The sequence below is a fragment of the Hemibagrus wyckioides genome, linkage group LG03 (assembly GCF_019097595.1).
Source record: "Hemibagrus wyckioides isolate EC202008001 linkage group LG03, SWU_Hwy_1.0, whole genome shotgun sequence".
NCBI classification, from domain to species: domain Eukaryota; kingdom Metazoa; phylum Chordata; class Actinopteri; order Siluriformes; family Bagridae; genus Hemibagrus; species Hemibagrus wyckioides.
In genome coordinates, this window is record NC_080712.1 from 12,018,588 (window position 1) to 12,038,127 (window position 19,540).

At 39.9% G+C, this 19,540-nt stretch overlaps 1 protein-coding gene across 3 annotated transcripts; it reads right to left on the reverse strand.

The window, feature by feature from the left end:
• Positions 1 to 3,117: 3,117 nt before the first annotated feature.
• Positions 3,118 to 15,022, reverse strand: shld2 (shieldin complex subunit 2). Of its 3 annotated transcripts, none has more exons than XM_058385969.1 (8): positions 13,583 to 14,777; positions 11,504 to 11,611; positions 11,154 to 11,348; positions 9,822 to 9,968; positions 7,353 to 7,562; positions 7,035 to 7,272; positions 4,493 to 4,608; positions 3,118 to 4,358 (listed from the first exon to the last, which is right to left on the reverse strand). In XM_058385969.1, exons 1-8 carry the CDS (start codon positions 14,736 to 14,738, stop codon positions 4,183 to 4,185), a joined length of 2,346 nt encoding a protein of 781 aa, XP_058241952.1. In that variant the 5' UTR covers positions 14,739 to 14,777; the 3' UTR covers positions 3,118 to 4,182. The 3 variants fall into 3 exon arrangements, 2 of the variants coding, with proteins under 2 accessions (XP_058241952.1, XP_058241951.1); XR_009204320.1 differs by having other exon boundaries at positions 4,326 to 4,358; positions 4,493 to 4,652; positions 13,583 to 15,021; XM_058385968.1 differs by lacking the exon at positions 4,493 to 4,608 and having other exon boundaries at positions 4,173 to 4,358; positions 13,583 to 15,022.
• Positions 15,023 to 19,540: the final 4,518 nt, after the last annotated feature.

Sequence of the window (19,540 nt, forward strand, 5' to 3'; positions counted from 1 at the left end):
TGTGGCCCCCTTTCCTTCTAGAGTATTATTATACTGTAAGCCTTAATAAAAGTTTAGTACACTAAAAATTTCACTCCGAAATGTTATTGTTCTCCAAGGAAACACCCACAAGATGAGTCTGAATAGAAGATATGGCAAAAGAACAGGACATGCTGACATGTCAGAGTTAGAAATAATGGAAATGAATGTTTTCTTGATGAAACTTTGCCTTTTGCAGCAGTTACAGCCTGGACATTCTAGCGGTCAATTTCTCAAGATAATCTGATGATATTTCACCCCATGCTTCCTGGAGCATCTCCCACAAGATGGATTGGCTGATATGGAGCTGAAATCAAGCTGAAATATGCAAGTGATCCCAAACTTTTGAGGGTTAGTGTACATGACTGCATTTTTCTGTTTAAAGACATCACAATTTACTATCGATTAATATTATTGTTATTTTATACCTAATCATTTACTTAAATCTGTCATTTGGACCACCGTTTTATAAGTTCAAGCTGACGATGTCGTTGAAAGTAATGAGGTTCGTTTGAAGAATGGAAGGAATTACCACTCTTCTTTACATGACCTTCTGAAACATCAGATGATACAACATCCTGTTGAAGGTGTGACTCTTCCAAATGTTTCATAAGGGGACAAAATGTTTAATAGCTGGGACGCTAAAATGTACATTTTTCCTAACCTATGATGGATAATGGACACCAAATTTCTACATCTAGTGCTGTCCAAAAGTCTGATACCACTTTTGAATGAAAAACAATTTGTGATATTAAAATGTCCGATTTTCTTCAAATTTGTCCCTGAAGTGTGGACATTTTCAGACAACACTTCAATAGATTTGACCTGAAGTGGAACGTCATGTTTGTTCTTTACAAGTGTACACCAGGTCAAAAACACGCTGCCATTATATATAATAATATAATAATTATATATATTATATATTATATATCATTCATTCACGTATTTTAATGATCATATTTTGGACTAGAATAATGTAGTTAATGTTTTATCCATGTGATAATGTTTTACATTTATCTGAAACATGCACACAGGTTGTGTTTTAAAAAAAGGATGCTGATTCATGGCAGCACTGGACTTCCTTATCACCCATCATAAATATCTTCAATGAAGTTTAATTTACCATACCTTTAAAGGATGATAATGATCTTGTACACTAAGAGGAAATAGTTCCTTTTTATACTTGATGACAAACACATATTTTTTTAGAAGCAAATCTAAGGAAATGATCTTAGATTAAAGGGAGATACCAAAGACACAAATTTTAATGGCACATTATATATAGCATATCTGTGGTCAAATGGTCAAAGTATCTTGACTCTGTTATTGACCAGTAGTAAAAATGATTATTCTTTTTGTGCATCAATAATGACAGGAAAAATATTAGTGCTAGTTGAGCAAGACTTCTAACTTTTGTGTGTTGTGGAAAATGAATTTGTTCAGCAATGTTGATTTAGGCTCCATAACCATACTCACTAACGCATACTGTTTGGACTGAGTAACTAATTCCCAGTATGTTCCTTTTACTACCAGGAAATCAATACAAACCACCAACCATACAAACAAACCATAGGAGCACAGATATCTTTTATTATTAGTAACACTACAAAATGAACAGATGAATAATATTTTAACCTACAGTGAGGGAAAAAATTATTTGATCCCCTGCTGATTTTGTACGTTTGCCCACTGACAAAGAAAGGATCAGTCTGTAATTTTAATGGTAGGTGTATTTGAACAGTGAGAGACAGAATAACAACAAAAAAATCCAGAAAAACACATTTCAGAAAAGTTCTACATTGATTTGCATTTTAATGAGTGAAATAAGTATTTGATCCCCTATCAGTCAGAAAGATTTCTGGCTCCCAGGTGTCTTTTATACAGGTAAGGAGCTGAGATTACAGTAGGAGCACTCTCGGGGAGTGCTCTTAATCTCAGCTCATTAACTGTATGAAAGACACCTGTCCACAGAAGGAAGCAATCAATCAGATTCCAAACTCTCCATCATGGCCAAGACCAAAGAGCTGTCCATGGATGTCAGGGACAAGATTGTAGACCTACACAAAGCTGGAATGAGCTACAAGACCATCGCCAAGCAGCTTGGTGAGAAGGTGACAACAGTTGGTGTGATTATTCCCAAATGGAAGAAACACAAAAGGACTGTCGATCTTCCTCGGTCTGGGGCTCCATGCAAGGTCTCACCTCATGGAGTTTCAATGATCATGAGAACGGCGAGGAATCAGCCCAGAATTACACTGGAAGATTTTGTCAATGATCTCAAGGCAGCTGGGACCATAGTCACCAAGAAAACAATTGGTAACACACTACGCCGTGAAAGACTGAAATCCAGTAGCGCCCGCAAGGTCCCCCTGCTAAAGAAAGCACATGCACAGGCTCATCTGAAGTTTGCCAGTGAACATCTGAATGATTCAGAGGTCATGTGGTCAAATGAGACCAAAATCCAGCTCTTTGGCATCAACTCAACTTGCCGTGTTTGGAGGAGGAGGAATGCTGCCTATGATGCCTATGCTGCCTATGAGAAGACCATCCCCACCGTCAAACATGGAGGTGGAAACATTATGCTTTGGGGGTGTTTTTCTGCTAAGGGGACAGGACAACCGCACCGCATCAAAGGGACGATGGACGGAGCCATGTACCGTCAAATCTTGAGTGAGAACCTCCTTCCCTCAACCAGGGCATTGATAATGGGTCGTGGATGCAAAGAGGAGTGGGCCCAAATTCCTTGAGATGTGAGATGTGTGCAAACCTGGTGGCCAACTACAAGAAATGTTTGACGTCTGTGATTGCCAACAAGGGTTTGCCACCAAGTACTAAGTCATGTTTTGCAAAGGGGTCAAATACTTATTTCACTCAATAAAATGCAAATCAATGTAGAACTTTTTTGAAATGATTTCTTTGTTGTTATTCTGTCTCTCACTGTTCAGATAAACCTACCATTAAAATTACAGACTGACCATTTCTTTGTCAGTGGGCAAACATACAAAATCAGCAGGGGATCAAATAATTTTTTCCCTCACTGTATGTTAACCCATTTTAACCTAAGTATTTAAGATGTAATTTTTTCTTAGGACAACGAAGGTTTATATCCATCACTGTGTTGCTTTAGCATTGAGCAGGGAATAAAACACAACAGTTAGTGTGATGCAATGCCTAAGCTGATAATGTTCCAAAAAATTTCATGTCCCAAAGTGGGGGTCCTCTAATCCCAGAGAAATCTGACAACGCTAACAATTTCTATCCATTTACAGTTACATTTAATGTTGAAAAGTTAGTTTCCTTTATCACTTACATTATAGCAGCTATAAACTGATTCTGATTCTCTACATTTTTTGTAGAGAAAAAATGTCACTTCTCTTTTCAGGTTACTGAGAAAATGCAAATGCATCTGTTCTGAAGCCTTTCCTGTGTATTTCCTGGAAATCAAAGGAACTCATTTACCTGTGACTGTCATAAGGGGCTGACCCGAGAGACCCCTTCCAAAATGCTCAAGAAATATCTCAGTAGCAAAACAATTATCCGTTTTCTATCTGGTTATATAGAGGGTTTACCACACAAGTCCCTGTGAGTGGGTTGTTACTATAGTAACAGTAAAGTTACTACTGTTATGAATTACTAACGATAGATCTGCTGTTGAAAGATTAATAAAGTCATCATGTTTCCCACACTATCCATGTAGAAAGTAGATTCGTGTTACTTTTTAATGCAGATTTCACAGTCTAGTGTCTAAGTCTAGTGTTGAAATGCTTCCCTGTGTGTTGAAATGGTACCAGCAAAGAAAGACTGCACTGCTCTGGCACAGTAATATGAAATATCTATCAAGGACAATATTTCAGAAATATAGGACTCCAATATTGGAGTTTCATTTGTCAAGTCAAGAAGCTTTTATTGATGATAAGAATTGTTTCAAACAGTGCAAATGCAGAGTTAATTTATTGGTTACAATCAATCATCAATGTATAAAATATATATAGATTAATATATAAATCTGTGCTTTTGTGCAATTTATACTTACATTGACACAAAAATAATCTAGATCTATGTTGTTGTTGTTTTTTTTTTACATATTACATTTATTCGAGGTCTGAGTTGAAAATACTGTACATAAGGCAAGTCTTTAAATATAAGGGCACGGAGTTCATTGTTTCAAGCTTCATGAGAGATAAAATCTAACAGCAAGAAATTCTGTACAATAGGAATGCTGTTTTCATCACACTCAAAATGGCTGCGGATGGTGAGATGAAACCTGGACCTTGGAGTGGACAGGATGGAGTGGATCCTCTTAGCAATGACCTGAACAAATCTCTCCTCTGACACGGGAGCTGTGGGATAAAAGAGCACCGAGAAACACTTTCAATAACTGATGACTGGTGTAAATATGGTAAAGATGCTGTAGGAGGAGGAGGAGGAGGTGGAAGAACAGGAAATGGTTTGTTGGGAATTTTTCAGGCCTCACCTACAGTCTTGTTTAGCTTGTCTGGTGGAGTGTTAAGCAGGATCTTCTGTACAAGTGTAGGTGGAACATGCACACAGACCTGACACTGTCCCTCTCTCACAGTGAGAACTACAGGCCTGGAAACACATCGGTGGCTGTTATTTAAACCCTGACAGCGTTGCTTAGAGAGGATGGAAAAAGAAAAACAAAGAAATGCTGTATGGTTTTAGCATGTAAAACCAGTCATTTTACCTTTCTTGTATTATTTGTCAAATTAAAAAAAGAACTAAGAAATTTAATATCTAAAGATGGCAAATGACAAATTTAGTGATTAGTAGTAAAAAAAAAATCACTTAAAAAGTTTCCATGATCCTTTGTGAATATAATATAAATAATTTTAATTGCCTTTGTGTCTTATTTACTGACACCACTGTCTTTTACCCCAGTCACCCATAACACCCATAACCAAAACCCCAACCTAATATTGTGTAGCTCCTTTTGTGCTGCCGAAACTGAGCAGGACTCCACATGACCTCTGAAGATGTGCTGTGGTTTTGGTCATCAAGATGTTTCTTTAAGCAGATCTTTTAAGTCCTGTAAGTTGTGAGGAGGAGCCTCCATGGATCAGACCTGTTTGTCCAGCAAGTCAACACCCTGAACTCTTTGTCAAGTTACAATTTTTTGCAACATGGCAAGACACATTATCCTGTTGAAGAGGGAATACTGTTGGCATGAAGGTCTGCAATAATGATTAGGTAGGTGGTATGTGTCAAAGTAACATTCACATAAATTTCAAGACCCGAGCTTTCTCAACAACAGATGCTCTAACCCGGTCATCTAGCCTTCACAATGTGGCCCTTGTCAAAGTCACTCAGATCCTTACACTTGGAAAATTTTCTTTCTTCCAACACCTCGAGAACTGACCATTCACTTGCTGCCTAACATATCCCATTGTAACGATATAATCAGTGTTATTGATGTCACCTCTCAGTAGTTTTAATGTTATAGCTGATCAGTTTATATCCTCTGGGGATATGCTTTCAAATGTAATTTTTGACCCCCGTAACCCCACACCACATTTCTTTATGAAGTCTACCAGACAGTGTGATACTCTTACATTGTCTTCTTCAAATCATTTCTGGAGATATCATAATGTTTGGGTGATTCCAGGTTCCAGGGTATCATTTTTGAGATTGTGTAAATGAATAGGGTGGCACGGAGCGAGTAGTGTTGCCATCTCACATGCTGGTTCTGTCTCTGTAGAGTTCCTGTGAATGTTCTCCTGTAGATTTATTCCTGATACTATGGGTTCCATCCACCTCTCAAAAACATGCGGGTGTGTGGATCAGCTTAATTGTCCCTAGGTGTGAATGCCAGCTGTAATGGCACTTTGTATATTACTTCCTGTAAGCAGATCCTTTAAGTCCTCTAGGTTGCGAGGTGGGGCCTCCATGGATCGGACTTGTTTGTTGATTGGGCACCTTGACTAGTCTGTGGCTATGCAGCCCCATACGCAACAAACTGCGATGCACTGTGTATTTTGACACCTTTCTATCAGAACCAGCATTAACTTCTTTAGCAATTTGAGCAACAGTAGCTCGTCTGTTGGATCGGATCACGCGGGCCAGCCTTCACTCGCCATGTGCGTCAGTGAGCCTTAACCACCCATGACCCTGTCGCCGGTTCACCACTGTTCCTTCCACTTTTGATAGATACTGACCACTGCAGACCGGGAACACCCCACAAGAGCTGCAGTTTTGGAGACACTCTGATCCAGTGGTCTAGCCATCACAATTTGGCTCTTGTCAAACTTGCTCAGATCCTTACGCTTGTCCATTTGTCCTGCTTCTAACACATCAACTTTGAGGACAAAATGTATATTAGGCACTTGCTGCCTAATATATCCCACCAACTATGAGGTGTCATGATGAGGAGATATTCAGTGTTATTCATTGTTATATAGTATTATATATAGCTAAAGATTATAGGTAGATAGGAAAATAGCACATGCCATAACCAAATTAAAATAATAAAGATTGAATATGAGTGAATATATGCACAGAACTGTAGCTTTCACGATAGAAAGACAATCACACAGTCAGACAGCTGCAAAGGATATAAAAAAGAATGGATCCAAAAGATCAAAGTTTTCTTGAACCTGAATCCGCCCAAATATCTGTGGGGTGACCTGGAGCACGCTGTGCACAGGATGCACTGTTTTTGTTAACTCCGATGGATCTAGAGTGTTTTTGCAAATAAGACTGGGAGAATATTGCCATGCTCTCAGGATGTGCCATGCTGATAAGACTCTTACCCAACAAGTAAAATAAATAAATGGTTAGAGAAAGTGTTAGATTCCGGTTGTGCACATTTATACAGCTAGGTTATTGTAGATTTTTAAAATTTCCTGACTGTTTTTCACATCAAGGGTGGACACGATTGATCTTGGTTTCCTTTTTTAACCTTGCAAAAAAAACTACCATTTTAGACTTTTTTATATCCATTGTTTGTAGATATCTAGCTGAATAGCTATACTTGTGCATAACCAGTGTGAGAGTGCTACCTGTAGTAACGGCGTACTCCCGTATGAGGCAGGCACGGGTAGCATGGTCTGTAGATGCCATTCTCGTCTGTGTCTAGCTCAGCACAGCACAGGCCACATCCAGTGAAAGTGACATCACCAGATACAATGTCCAGGATCCTTTCCAGAGGCGTCTCTCCATCCATGAGCAGCACTGCATCCTGGGAAGGACTGCTGTGGAACTGGAACGCTACGATGTGAACTCTCAGCTCAACGTCGCCTAACGGATAAGCACATCCAAGCAATCAGTAATCATGCAAAAATGCTTTTTAGTATTTGTTCTTTAGAGACATCTTTCACCTGTGTATTTCTGAGACAGGAGTGTGGGTAGGTCAACCTCAAAGCTGCTGCTGCTGCCCCTGTGTGATGTGACGGTGCTGAAGAACTCTTTGTATTGTGGGTTGCTTGGGTGCAGAACCTGGCACGAGCTCCATGGTGTGGAGTGAAGCTCAAGAAGGCCTGAAATCACATCCTGTTTCACCAACAGCAACCGCAGTTCCCAAACTGCATCTGGAAGAGGATCAAAACATTTTAGGTAAAATTGTGAATAGACACAAAAGCAGCAGGAGATAAAAATGATTTATTTATCGCATCGACCATCCACTGCATACGGAGCATTTAGAGAAGGAAGGCAATAATGCAATATTGGAAAAAATAAATTAAGGAAAATAAAAATCTTAAAAACATAAAAATGATTTTTGAATTCACACTGATGCACACAAAATTATAATCAGAGTTTTACATGAGCTTATGTATTTTTAAGCAACTACACTATATTGCCAAAAGTATTCGCTCACCTGCCTTGACTCGCATATGAACTTAAGTGACATCCCATTCCTAATCCATAGGGTTCAATATGACGTCGGTCCACCCTTTGCAGCTATAACAGCTTCAACTCTTCTGGGAAGGCTGTCCACAAGGTTTAGGAGTGTGTTTATGGGAATTTTTGACCATTCTTCCAGAAGCACATTTGTGAAGTCCCACACTGATGTTGGATGAGAAGGCCTGGCTCTCAGTCTCCGCTCTAATTCATCCCAAAGGTGTTCTATCGGGTTGAGGTCAGGACTCTGTGCAGGCCAGTCAAGTTCATCCACACCAGACTCTGTCATCCATGTCTTTATGGACCTTGCTTTGTGCACTGGTGCACAGTCATGTTGGAAGAGGAAGGGGCCAGCTCCAAACTGTTCCCACAAAGTTGGGAGCATGGAATTGTCCAAAATGTCTTGGTATGCTGAAGCATTCAGAGTTCCTTTCACTGGAACTAAGGGGCCAAGCCCAGCTCCTGAAAAACAACCCCACACCATAATCCCCCCTCCACCAAACTTTACACTTGGCACAATGCAGTCAGACAAGTACCGTTCTCCTGGCAACCGCCAAACCCAGACTCGTCCATCAGATTGCCAGATGGAGAAGCGCGATTCGTCACTCCAGAGAACGCGTCTCCACTGCTCTAGAGTCCAGTGGCGGCGTGCTTTACACCACTGCATCCGACGCTTTGCATTGCACTTGGTGATGTATGGCTTGCTGCTCGGCCATGGAAACCCATTCCATGAAGCTCTCTGCGCACTGTTCTTGAGCTAATCTGAAGGCCACATGAAGTTTGGAGGTCTGTAGCGATTGACTCTGCAGAAAGTTGGCGACCTCTTCGCACTATGCGCCTCAGCATCCGCTGACCCCGCTCCGTCAGTTTACGTGGCCTACCACTTCGTGGCTGAGTTGCTGTCGTTCCCAAACACTTCCACGTTCTTATAATACAGCTGACAGTTGACTGTGGAATATTTAGGAGCGAGGAAATTTCATGACTGGATTTGTTGCACAGGTGGCATCCTATCACAGTTCCACGCTGGAATTCACTGAGCTCCTGAGAGCGATTCATTCTTTCACAAATGTTTGTAAAAACAGTCTGCATGCCTAGGTGCTTGATTTTATACACCTGTGGCCATGGAAGTGATTGGAACACCTGATTCTGATTATTTGGATGGGTGAGCGAATACTTTTGGCAATATAGTGTATGTTTGATAGAAAATCAAAAAATTTGAGGCTAGGATTATTAGATAACTTGAAATCACTTTGGAGCGAAATCCAATATATAAGGCATTCATTTTATACTACTACAAATAAGCCTAATGTTATCAGTAGCTCTATGCTATACATTTACATTGCATAAACTGCAAAGGGGGAAACTTGAGAAGAAGACTCTCTGTGGAAGAAGAAGACTCTCAAGAAGACAATATTAGAATTTTTTAACTTTCATATTCACAGTACAGTAAATAATAGTGCTATTTCTGCTGCTGCTATTTCTTTCAAATGTATACATTTCCTAGTTGTCTCTATATCCATATAAATCTCACTTTCAAGCAAGAATATATTACACGCAGTTGACCACATCCCTATACATTTACTATGTTCCCTATACTGATTAGAGCGTAACTGTTGTTCTGGAACCTTCATATACTAAATACTACAGGACATTTGACATTGAGTCACAGTCTGACTAATATGTATATGTTTGAAACAATAATTATTTACATGTAATACCATTTTCCTGCTTCATGTAACACTGAGCCAAAAATGAAAGAACATATTTGAATTAGATTACATTTAAGACAGCTAAATAGTCTGATAAACATAAACAATTCTTGATGCAAATTGATTTGTTTAAAACGGCTCTTTACAAATAAATATAAAACTACATCATGATGTCACTGGAGTTTCCCCACCCTTGGAATCTAGTAAAATTCAGTAGAATTCCTTTAGCACATGCTTTACCCTTGTTGGTGTGTATGTGCTGTAGCCAGGTGAGAGCAGTTCCCCATAAAACAACGGCTCCTTGTCTGCCATCCCCCTGTTCTACTGTTAACACAGCTTTGGGCACGCTGCCTGTCCGGGACACACCCTCGGCTTCACTGCGCCAATCTACAGCAGCAAACACACACACACACACACACAAGATGAAAAATTCCCTCATTTTTATATTACTAACGGAACACTGATGTTAATATTTTGACATTTCAGTTAGTGGCACAGAAATAGCTAAAGTGTAGATTTACAGCTCAGTAAAGTGAAAGATCATTGACATTCTGAAACAAGCACAAAGTAAATATTGAACACTAGCTGAACCAACTTCACCTGTACACCTGCGCATTCATGCAGTTATCTAATCAAACAATCATTTGGCAGTTGCACAATACATGCACCATGCAGATTGAAGTCAAGAGCTTCAGTTAAGTCGAGTTGTCTTTATTTGTCACATATACATTACTGCACAGTGAAATTCTTTCTTCGCATATCCCATCCTTGGGGGTTGGGGTCAGAGAGCAGAGTCAGCCATGATGCAGCGCCCCTGGAGCAGGGTAGGTTGGGGGCCTTGCTCAAGGGTGGCCGCTTGGTGGTGCAGGGGCTTGAACCCGATATTCCGGTCAACAACCCAGAGCCTTAACCACTTGAGCTACCACCGCCCTCATCAAACACCAGAATAAAGAAAAAGTGTGATCTCTGTGACTTTTTAAATCATGGCAGGGTTGTTGGTATCAGATAGGTTAGTTTGAGTTTTTCAGAAACTGTTGATCTCCTGGGATTTGCACATACAATAGTGACTGGAGATTATAGACAATAGTGTGAAAGACCAAGCACTTTGAGTGAGAGACAGTTCTGTTGGTGGAAAAACCTTGATAAAGGAGGGTCAGAAGAAAATTGGCAGATTGTTCAAGCTGCCAGGAAGGATATAGTAAGCTAAATAATCATTCTTTACAACTATGATGTGCAAAAAAGCATCTCAGCATGCACAAAACACTGAACCTTGAGGCGGATGAACTGCAACAGCAGAAAACCACATTGGGTTCCACGCCTTTCAGCCAAGAACAAGAATGTGAAGCTTGTTGAAACTGGACAGTTGACGATTAAACAAAAAATCTCCTGGTCTTTTTGCAGTCTTTAACCGTCCATTTGACAATATTTGAACAAAAAAGTCTACAAGCCAGAAATACATTTTCAGAGTGAAACCTGCAAGAACCACATAATTACATGAGCTGGAAAGTACTGTAGAATTAGTCTAATAATAATTCATGCTGTATATCTGTGCATGTGAAGTGAGGAAGTTACCTGAAATCATCCTGGTGTGTTTGACTTTTAGCAGCGCATGAACCAGGGTGTCAGGACGCAGAGACCCGAGGCGGACGAAGGGGATCGACTCTAGGTTCTGCGTGGTGCGAGGAGGCAGAGACACCAGCAGAGGGCGTTTCTCATAGAGATATGTACACAGAGCTCTCAGTGTGTGGATGTTTACATTGTGTGGAGCTGAAGTGTTCAGAAATAGAACATGCACAAGAGAAATTATAAAACACAAAAACATATGGAAATTGGAGCAATTTCATTACAGCTGAGAAAAGAGGTTATGATCAGAATGGTGTTGTCTTAATAACTGTGAAGCACTGGTTATTATTTTTTGTTACCTTCTGGATTATGGCCTTGCGTGATCTGGCCCAGGTTCAGTAGTTGGCTCATATAGGATGACTGTAGTACAGTTTCTCCACGCCATTTATCCTCATGCACTGTCACACCTGTCAATGCAATACATCCTGCTAAGTGGGAGTGCAGAAAACCACAGCTTTACATCACTGCAAATTTAGCAGTGCAAAGCTGAACTACTTCCACATCAGATGAGAATCCAGTGAGGTTATATAATGTACATTTAATATAATAGAAATTATATAGATAGATAGATCTGTGCCAAATAGAAACTACATCTTGCATTGAAAAAATAAAAATGTGTGTAGTTAACACATAGTATTGTGTAATAGCACCACCTCATGTATATATATATATATATATATATATATATATATATATATATATTGCCAAAAGTATTCGCTCATCCATCCAAATAATCAGAATCAGGTGTTCCAATCACTTCCATGGCCACAGGTGTATAAAATCCAGCACCTAGGCATGCAGACTTGGCACAATGCAGTCAGACAAGTACCGTTCTCCTGGCAACCGCCAAACCCAGACTCGTCCATCAGATTGCCAGATGGAGAAGCGCGATTCGTCACTCCAGAGAACGCGTCTCCACTGCTCTAGAGTCCAGTGGCGGCGTGCTTTACACCACTGCATCCGACGCTTTGCATTGCACTTGGTGATGTATGGCTTGGATGCAGCTGCTCGGCCATGGAAACCCATTCCATGAAGCTCTCTGCGCACTGTTCTTGAGCTAATCTGAAGGCCACATGAAGTTTGGAGGTCTGTAGCGATTGACTCTGCAGAAAGTTGGCGACCTCTTCGCACTATGCGCCTCAGCATCCGCTGACCCCGCTCCGTCAGTTTACGTGGCCTACCACTTCGTGGCTGAGTTGCTGTCGTTCCCAAACACTTCCACGTTCTTATAATACAGCTGACAGTTGACTGTGGAATATTTAGGAGCGAGGAAATTTCACGACTGGATTTGTTGCACAGGTGGCATCCTATCACAGTTCCACCCTGGAATTCACTGAGCTCCTGAGAGCGACCCATTCTTTCACAAATGTTTGTAAAAACTAGGTGCTTGATTTTATACACCTGTGGCCATGGAAGTGATTGGAACACCTGATTCTGATTATTTGGATGGGTGAGCGAATACTTTTGGCAATATAGTGTATATATATATATATATATATAATGCATAATCTTATAATTATAATTATCTTTATTCATTAACAGAAAGAACTACACTACCAGTCAAAAGTTTGGACACATCTTCTAATTCCATGGTCTTTCCTGATGTTTATTTCTTTCTACATTGTAAAACAATGCTGAAGGCGGCCAAAATACATACGGCCAAAATAACGTCCTTTGAACAGTTGATATTGAGATGTCTGCTACTGATGCTCTGTAAAGCCTTCATAACGCCTCTAATCTGAGGTGCTGTTAATTGGTGATTTCTGAGGCTGGTAACTCTAAATGAACTTCTCCTCTGCAGCAGAGGTAAGTTTTGGTCTTGCTTTCCTGGGATGGTCTTCATGTGAGCCAGTTTGATCATGGTGCTTGATGGGTTTTGCAAATGCACTTGACAATACTGTTCTTGCAAGAACTATTCCAGAACACCTGACCTTCGTGTCTTAAAATAACAACTGACTGTTTTTTGTTGTCATTACATATGGATTACGTAAGTCCATGTGTGTTATTTCATAGTTTTGAAATCTCCAGTATTGTTCTAGAATGTAGAAAATAAATCCCTAAACAAAAAACACTGAATTAAAAGGTGTGTCCAAACTTTTGACTGGTAGTGTATATTACCGCAAAGTTTAAATATGAAGTGAATTGCAGTTGCATCTAAAGACTCTAAAACGCTTTCTACTTTTAACTACTTATGTTAAAAAATGACACTTCAAATACAAAGTCTTATCAAGCCAAGTTTTCTTATTAGCTAATAATTTTGCTTCTTTCAAAACTGTATCTCTTAATATCTTAATTTTGTACAAAAGACTGTAAAGTGTTTGTCATAAAACGTCAGATTGTCAGAAAAGGTTTTTCTTTAATTGCTTGGAACACCTCACCTGTGATGAGCAATATGTCTCCTGGATAGACGGTCAGTGCCCAGAACGCTGCTGCCCTCCACAGCACCACCTTCATCTCCACTCCTGACTGGTCAGTGACAATCAGCGTGGCCAGCGGGACACTGGATCCGGCTGATGCTCCAGACTTCACGCTGATCTCCTTCACGTGGCATGGGTGCACCACAGCAACCAAGATAGAGTAACTTACTCCATGACTGACGCACCTGGAGAGCAGTGTGGTTGGACCATGAAGTTGGAGGGTGTTTTCTCGTCCAGTTTCCTGCTGCTTCCAAGCTGTAGCTGAAGAAAGCTTAGGCTGTTTTGAGGTGCTGGGAGTAGGTGAGGTTTCCACGGATTTGTTCGGGGAGCCAAGCTGGAATACGTTGTCCTCCTGCTCCACTGCACTAGCCTGAGAGCACAGTAGACCATCAGGAGTGCGTAACAAAATCACACCACCTTCCTGCAGCCTTTGGCTCAGACTTTCATAAAGCTCCACTGACCCCTGCAGGGTTCCTCCCAGGCCTCTATTTCCTGGACTGACCTCTGGGCTGTAAAGCTCTGGAGAGCCCAAAGAGACTGAGGGAGTTTGTTTGGGTGGTGTTTGGGGAGACCCAAGTGTGCTGCCTGAGCCAGAACCATGCTCCCTAACTACTCCAGGTTTCAGGAGCAATCCTTGTGTCTTGGTCCAGGTGGAAAGATATTCTGTCTTTGCAGATATGGCAGGACTTGGATCAGAGTCAGATCTTGGTTCAGCTTGTGGGGAGGGGAAGCAGCTGTCTAGATATTCAGTAACGAGTCTGGGGCTCATGCCATCCTCTTCAGGTGCATGTTTACTCAGAGAGGACTGGCTAATCGAGGGTGTAATATCATCTTCAGACAGTGTCAAGTTACCCTCTTCAGAAACTGCGAAGCTATGCTTCTCCTGATCAGTATTTGGATTCTGGCTACTAATGGCCTGGGCAGCAACTTGACTATGTATCTGTCCCTCAGTGTCTTCCTTCCTGGGCATTAGCCTTCCTTGATTCCAGCTAAAGTCTAAAGTCCTCCACTGATTGGTACTTTTATCCATGGCCTCCTCAGACAGTGACTGGGGATTGGGTGCACCCAAAAACACATGAACCTTCTGTTTATCTTCCATACTGGTGTTCTTTTTCATCTTCAACTTCTTCTTGAGAATAGCCAGAGAATATTCCTCTGGTGGAAAAGAAAATCATATAATTAAAAATCTGCCAGCAAACCAAATGACCTGACTGTTTGGGTTTTTTCCAGAGTGAAATTAACCTGAGGGTTATGTCATGGACTTCTGAAATTAAAATCTATTCTTAGACACCTACTAGGGTTATGAATTAAAATAGTGGAGAGGTCTGCTTATAAGGGTAGAAAGATTATAAAGGTTTTGTGGATTATATTATACACAGTATCTTAAACATAAAACTGACAAGAAGTACTAACTAAGACTAACATGAGATGTTGTTTATGATAGATAAGACACATGATTTGATACACATAAGAGGCTAAGGAATTTATGTATATTCCTATATAAAAATTAAATACTTAGCCTAGATGAGGGGTGTCTAAAAAAAAAGGCTGATGTGGGTGCAGGTTTTATTTATTTATTAGCAGAAGCCACTCCTGAGTTGACATCAGATATTGAAAGCCATTGACTGATTAAATATGAGGAATCATGTGTGACTTTTGCCAAATATTGATTTGCTCTAAGTTTCCTGCACAATTATTAAAATTCTTTTATAACGTGCTGATGTGAATGATAACCTCCTCCTGATGTTGTGATTTGTTCTGCTCATCTGTCTCAGTTTGTAAAACCAAAAACACGTTCATTTTGATAATGATCTACCAACAAGATGCAGAAACAGAAATGACACCTCCCTTGAAATTTATCCTCTTCGTTAAATAGTAGCAGCAAAGCCAGCTGCTTTGTTCACCATATCTATGATTCATGAGCATTTGACGATTAACACTATTATTATTATTAGCTACCAGTTCGGTCATCATAGCAATGAGCTGATTGTATTTTGGAATGGATGTAAAACAATGATTTGCTACAGTGTCAGTAAAACACTTTTAAAATGACTTTTTGTCCAGGACATATGCAGTTAATGACGTCTGATGCATTATCCACCAAATCAGAAACCGGCATTGTTGGTCCCATGTTACGTTTTAGTGTTTAGAATAACACAAAAAATCTTTAGAATCTATTGTTATACATTCGCATGCTTGCAAAACAGGCCAAAGAGTAAGGAATTAGCCTATATCTTTAGAAGAACAAAAGATTTTAATCTGGAAAGCCACTCTAGAACCTCACAGCTGGTAACTTTTACCAAACACATTCTTCTATGTGTTGTTTCCATTTAGCGACAAGTAAAAGAGATTTAATGTGTTACTTCCCATAACATGACCAACCAGGCAGTAGGTGTTGGCTGCATGTGAGCCAATAACAGAGCAGAGCGTCATTGCTTTGAGCGTATGGATGATTTATTGCTTGAGGGTTGAGGAGGGAGGAGAGACAGAATGCAGATTCAGTTCGCCTGAGAGATAAACACATGATTCAAAGGCTCTCACATGAGATCTTAGGAACTGAAGTTACAGAAGACCATCATGACCATTGGATTTTGGTCAATGTCAAGTAAACATGTCTAACAAACTAAAATAAAACGAATATATTCCACAAAGGGATGAAATAAGTACATATTAGAAACGGGACAATGATAAAGATCACTTTAAAATCACACCAAATCGAATGTATGATGTTATTAAATGTCCAGATGGCACTAATATGTGCTGGACGCTGTTTACAGTGCTCTCAGATCTGAACTCCTCAGAACAATGCTCTGTATTTATATATTTCCCTTTCCAGAAATTTCCTCCATTTCATTTTTTGTTGTCTTTTATTAAAACTAAATATAGATCATTTCACTCATACAGGTATTGAAATGTGAAATGTAGTCTGTCTATCTATCTATCTATCTATCTATCTATCTATCTATCTATCTATCTATCTATCTATCTATCTATCTATCTATCTATCTATCTATCCTTTCTAAGCAAGAACCTAGGTATGTGTCTGTCTTATGGGTTATGCTTTCAATGATTTATGAATGCTGTGAATGCTAATGAGATGTTGTTGAGACTCCGAGACTCGTTCCATATGTTTCTTGCACACGTTAAGGCAATTGAACTGAACGTAATTGACCAGTGGTTGTTTTTCTTCTTTTTAATGGCAGCTATAGAGCACACGACTCAAACACATGAGCTGTGCAAAAGTCATGCACTCCTCTCTGGCCTCTTGGAGAAGTGTCAGATAGATGCTCCTTGCCTGGTTTACTTGCAGGCAATGCGGGACAGAATAACGAAGAGTGAAAACTAGTCCAAACCTTACTTACATCGAGGAAACCGTAAACAGTCTTTCCTTGTACTTTCTATTAAAGAAGCACTTTCTAATAAAGAAGGTCTAATAAAGAAAGTCAACTTTGTTACAGAGAAACCACAAAATGGACAACATTTGTAAACAAAGTTGACTTTTTTCCTACTTTAATAAAAAGCACTTCTTTAATCTTCAAACCTTCAAGAAACATCTATATTTCTGACTGTTACAAAGCACTGACACTGCACTGACACTTCCAAAAGGTCTCTTCACTGAATGCTTCATCAGATCAACAGTTTCAGAATTTCCCTTGTTAAATAAGGGCACATTTTTAATATCTTTGTTATTAAGATTTTATCATGTGGAGCAGGTCAATTAGCCAATTCTAATGAACCAGTTATTATCAGAACAAGTGACTTGTCCTGCACTTAAAGTCAGTCAATGTTAGCTGAAGGTTCATGTGGGGCAAGTGCCCTTGTGGATTTCCATGTCCATTCTGTTTACATAACATTTTCATCCTATTTCCATAACACTTCCTTACTTGTTGAAGACTACAATTTTTAAAAGCTTAAAAAGCTACTTAAGATATACATCTAAAACGATTGTTAATATTTTCTGCTGTCTATAACAATTTCTGGGCTTGTTCTTGTGTAATTTTGAGATAGATATGGTCAGGTGGATTCATCAGACTTGTATATTTTGTATTGATTTTATTTTAAGTCTCAAAATTTCAGACTAATTTGACAAAAACTTTGAGAATGCCTGGAAGCACCTTATTCATGAGAGAGGTGAGAGAAAAATAGTAAGGTAACCCATATAATCACTCTTTGTAAATATGGTGAGTGGAAAAGCATCTCAGCATGCACAAAACGTCGAACTTTGAAGTGAAACAGCAGAAGACCACATAGCGTTCCTCACAGATTAAGCAGAAGATATACAAACAGCTGAAGATATACACAATGTTGTCAAAAGTTTCGGAACACCCCTCCAAACCACTGGATTCAGGTGTTGTATTTCAGGGGTTGGACTTGGCCCCTTAGTTCCAGTGAAAGGAACTCTTAGTGCTTCAGCATACCAAGATATTTTAGACAATTTCATGCCCCCAACTTTGTGGAAACAGTTTGGGGATGGTCCCTTCCTGTTCCCACATAACTGCACACCAGTGCACAAAGCAAGGTTCATAAAGACATGGATGAGCGAGTTTGTGTTGGAAGAACCTGACTGGCCTGCACAGAGTCCTGACCTCAACCCGATAGAACATCTTTGGGATGAATAAGAGTGGAGACTGCGAGCCAGGCCAAAACTGGGATGTCTGCCTTTACATGCATATGAATTTAATATGGAGTTGGACTTTCCACAAGGTTTAGGAGTGTGTTTATGGGAATTTTTGGCCATTCCTCTAGAAGCACATTTGTGAGGTCAGACACTGATGTTGGACGAGAAGGCCTGGCTCGCAGTCTCCGCTCTAATTCATCCCAAAGGTGTTCTACCGGGTTGAGGTCAGTACTCAGGACTGTGTGAAATTCCTCCACACCACTCACTCATCCATGTCTTTATTACACTTTACACTGATCCTGTTTACATGTTAACTTTAATATTTGCACTCACTGTCAACACTATTCTTTTGCACAGAGGCGGTCTATATGTTGTTTGTCTGCACTGTCTTGTCTTGTCATCCTGTGCACTTCTGTTGTATATCTAGTTTTTCTTGCACCTTAAGTATAGTTTAGTTTTATCTCTATGTTTAGCTCCATGTTTGTCTGCGTCACTGTACTTTGTCTTTGTCATGTGTAGCACCTTTGGTCTAGGAGGAACGTTGTTTCACCTCACTGTGTACTGCATCAGCTATATATGGTTGAAGTGACAATAAAGCTTCTTTGACTCTGACTTTATGTACCATACTTTGTGCACTGGTGTGCAGTCATGTTGGAACAGGAAGGGGTCATACCCAAACTGTTCCCACAAAGAGCATGAAATTGTCCAAAATGTCTTGGTATGCTGAAGCATTAAGAGTTCCTTTCACTGGAACTAAGGGGCCGAGCCCAACCCCAGAATTCACTGATTTGGAAGGGTGTCCCAAATCATTTTTGGCAATATAGTCTACAAGTATAAGTATATACTACTTATCCTACCCAAACAGTGTATCTGGTACTTATTCCAGCTTTCGGTGCCTTTTTCGGTTTTTAGTGTAAACTATTATGGCATTATTGTTAATCACTATCGTTACTGAAATGTAAGCGTTTTGGCAGGGGCGTGGCCTGTTGCCTAGGCGACAGTGAGTGGATGCATTTTTTTTAAATGAATGTTTATAAAGCAAGCTGTGTTAATGACAACATTACACCAAAAACATCCAAAAAAACAACAAGAAGCGAGTGGAAGCATGAAGAACTGATGAACAGGGAGTGAGATATGGAGCTATGGAGTGAGACTCCTGGAAAAAAAAAAAAAAAAACGTTGTGTCAATTCATCCAAATAAAACATGAAACTTTATAAATGCTGCATTTTACTTCTATTTATATACTTTTTGCTTAGAAATTTTCTCGAGATATTATGCTTACAAGGAATCCCAGGGAGCA

Excerpts from the sequence above, each read along its gene's own strand:
- shld2 (XM_058385969.1), bottom strand. The coding sequence starts at position 14,738 with ATGAAAAAGAACACCAGTATGGAAGATAAACAGAAGGTTCATGTGTTT. Across the intron at positions 7,273-7,352 it reads CCTGTCTCAGAAATACACAG|GCGACGTTGAGCTGAGAGTT; the intron begins GTGAAAGATGTC and ends CTTATCCGTTAG. Across the intron at positions 4,609-7,034 it reads GGAGTACGCCGTTACTACAG|GCCTGTAGTTCTCACTGTGA; the intron begins GTAGCACTCTCA and ends ATGTGTTTCCAG.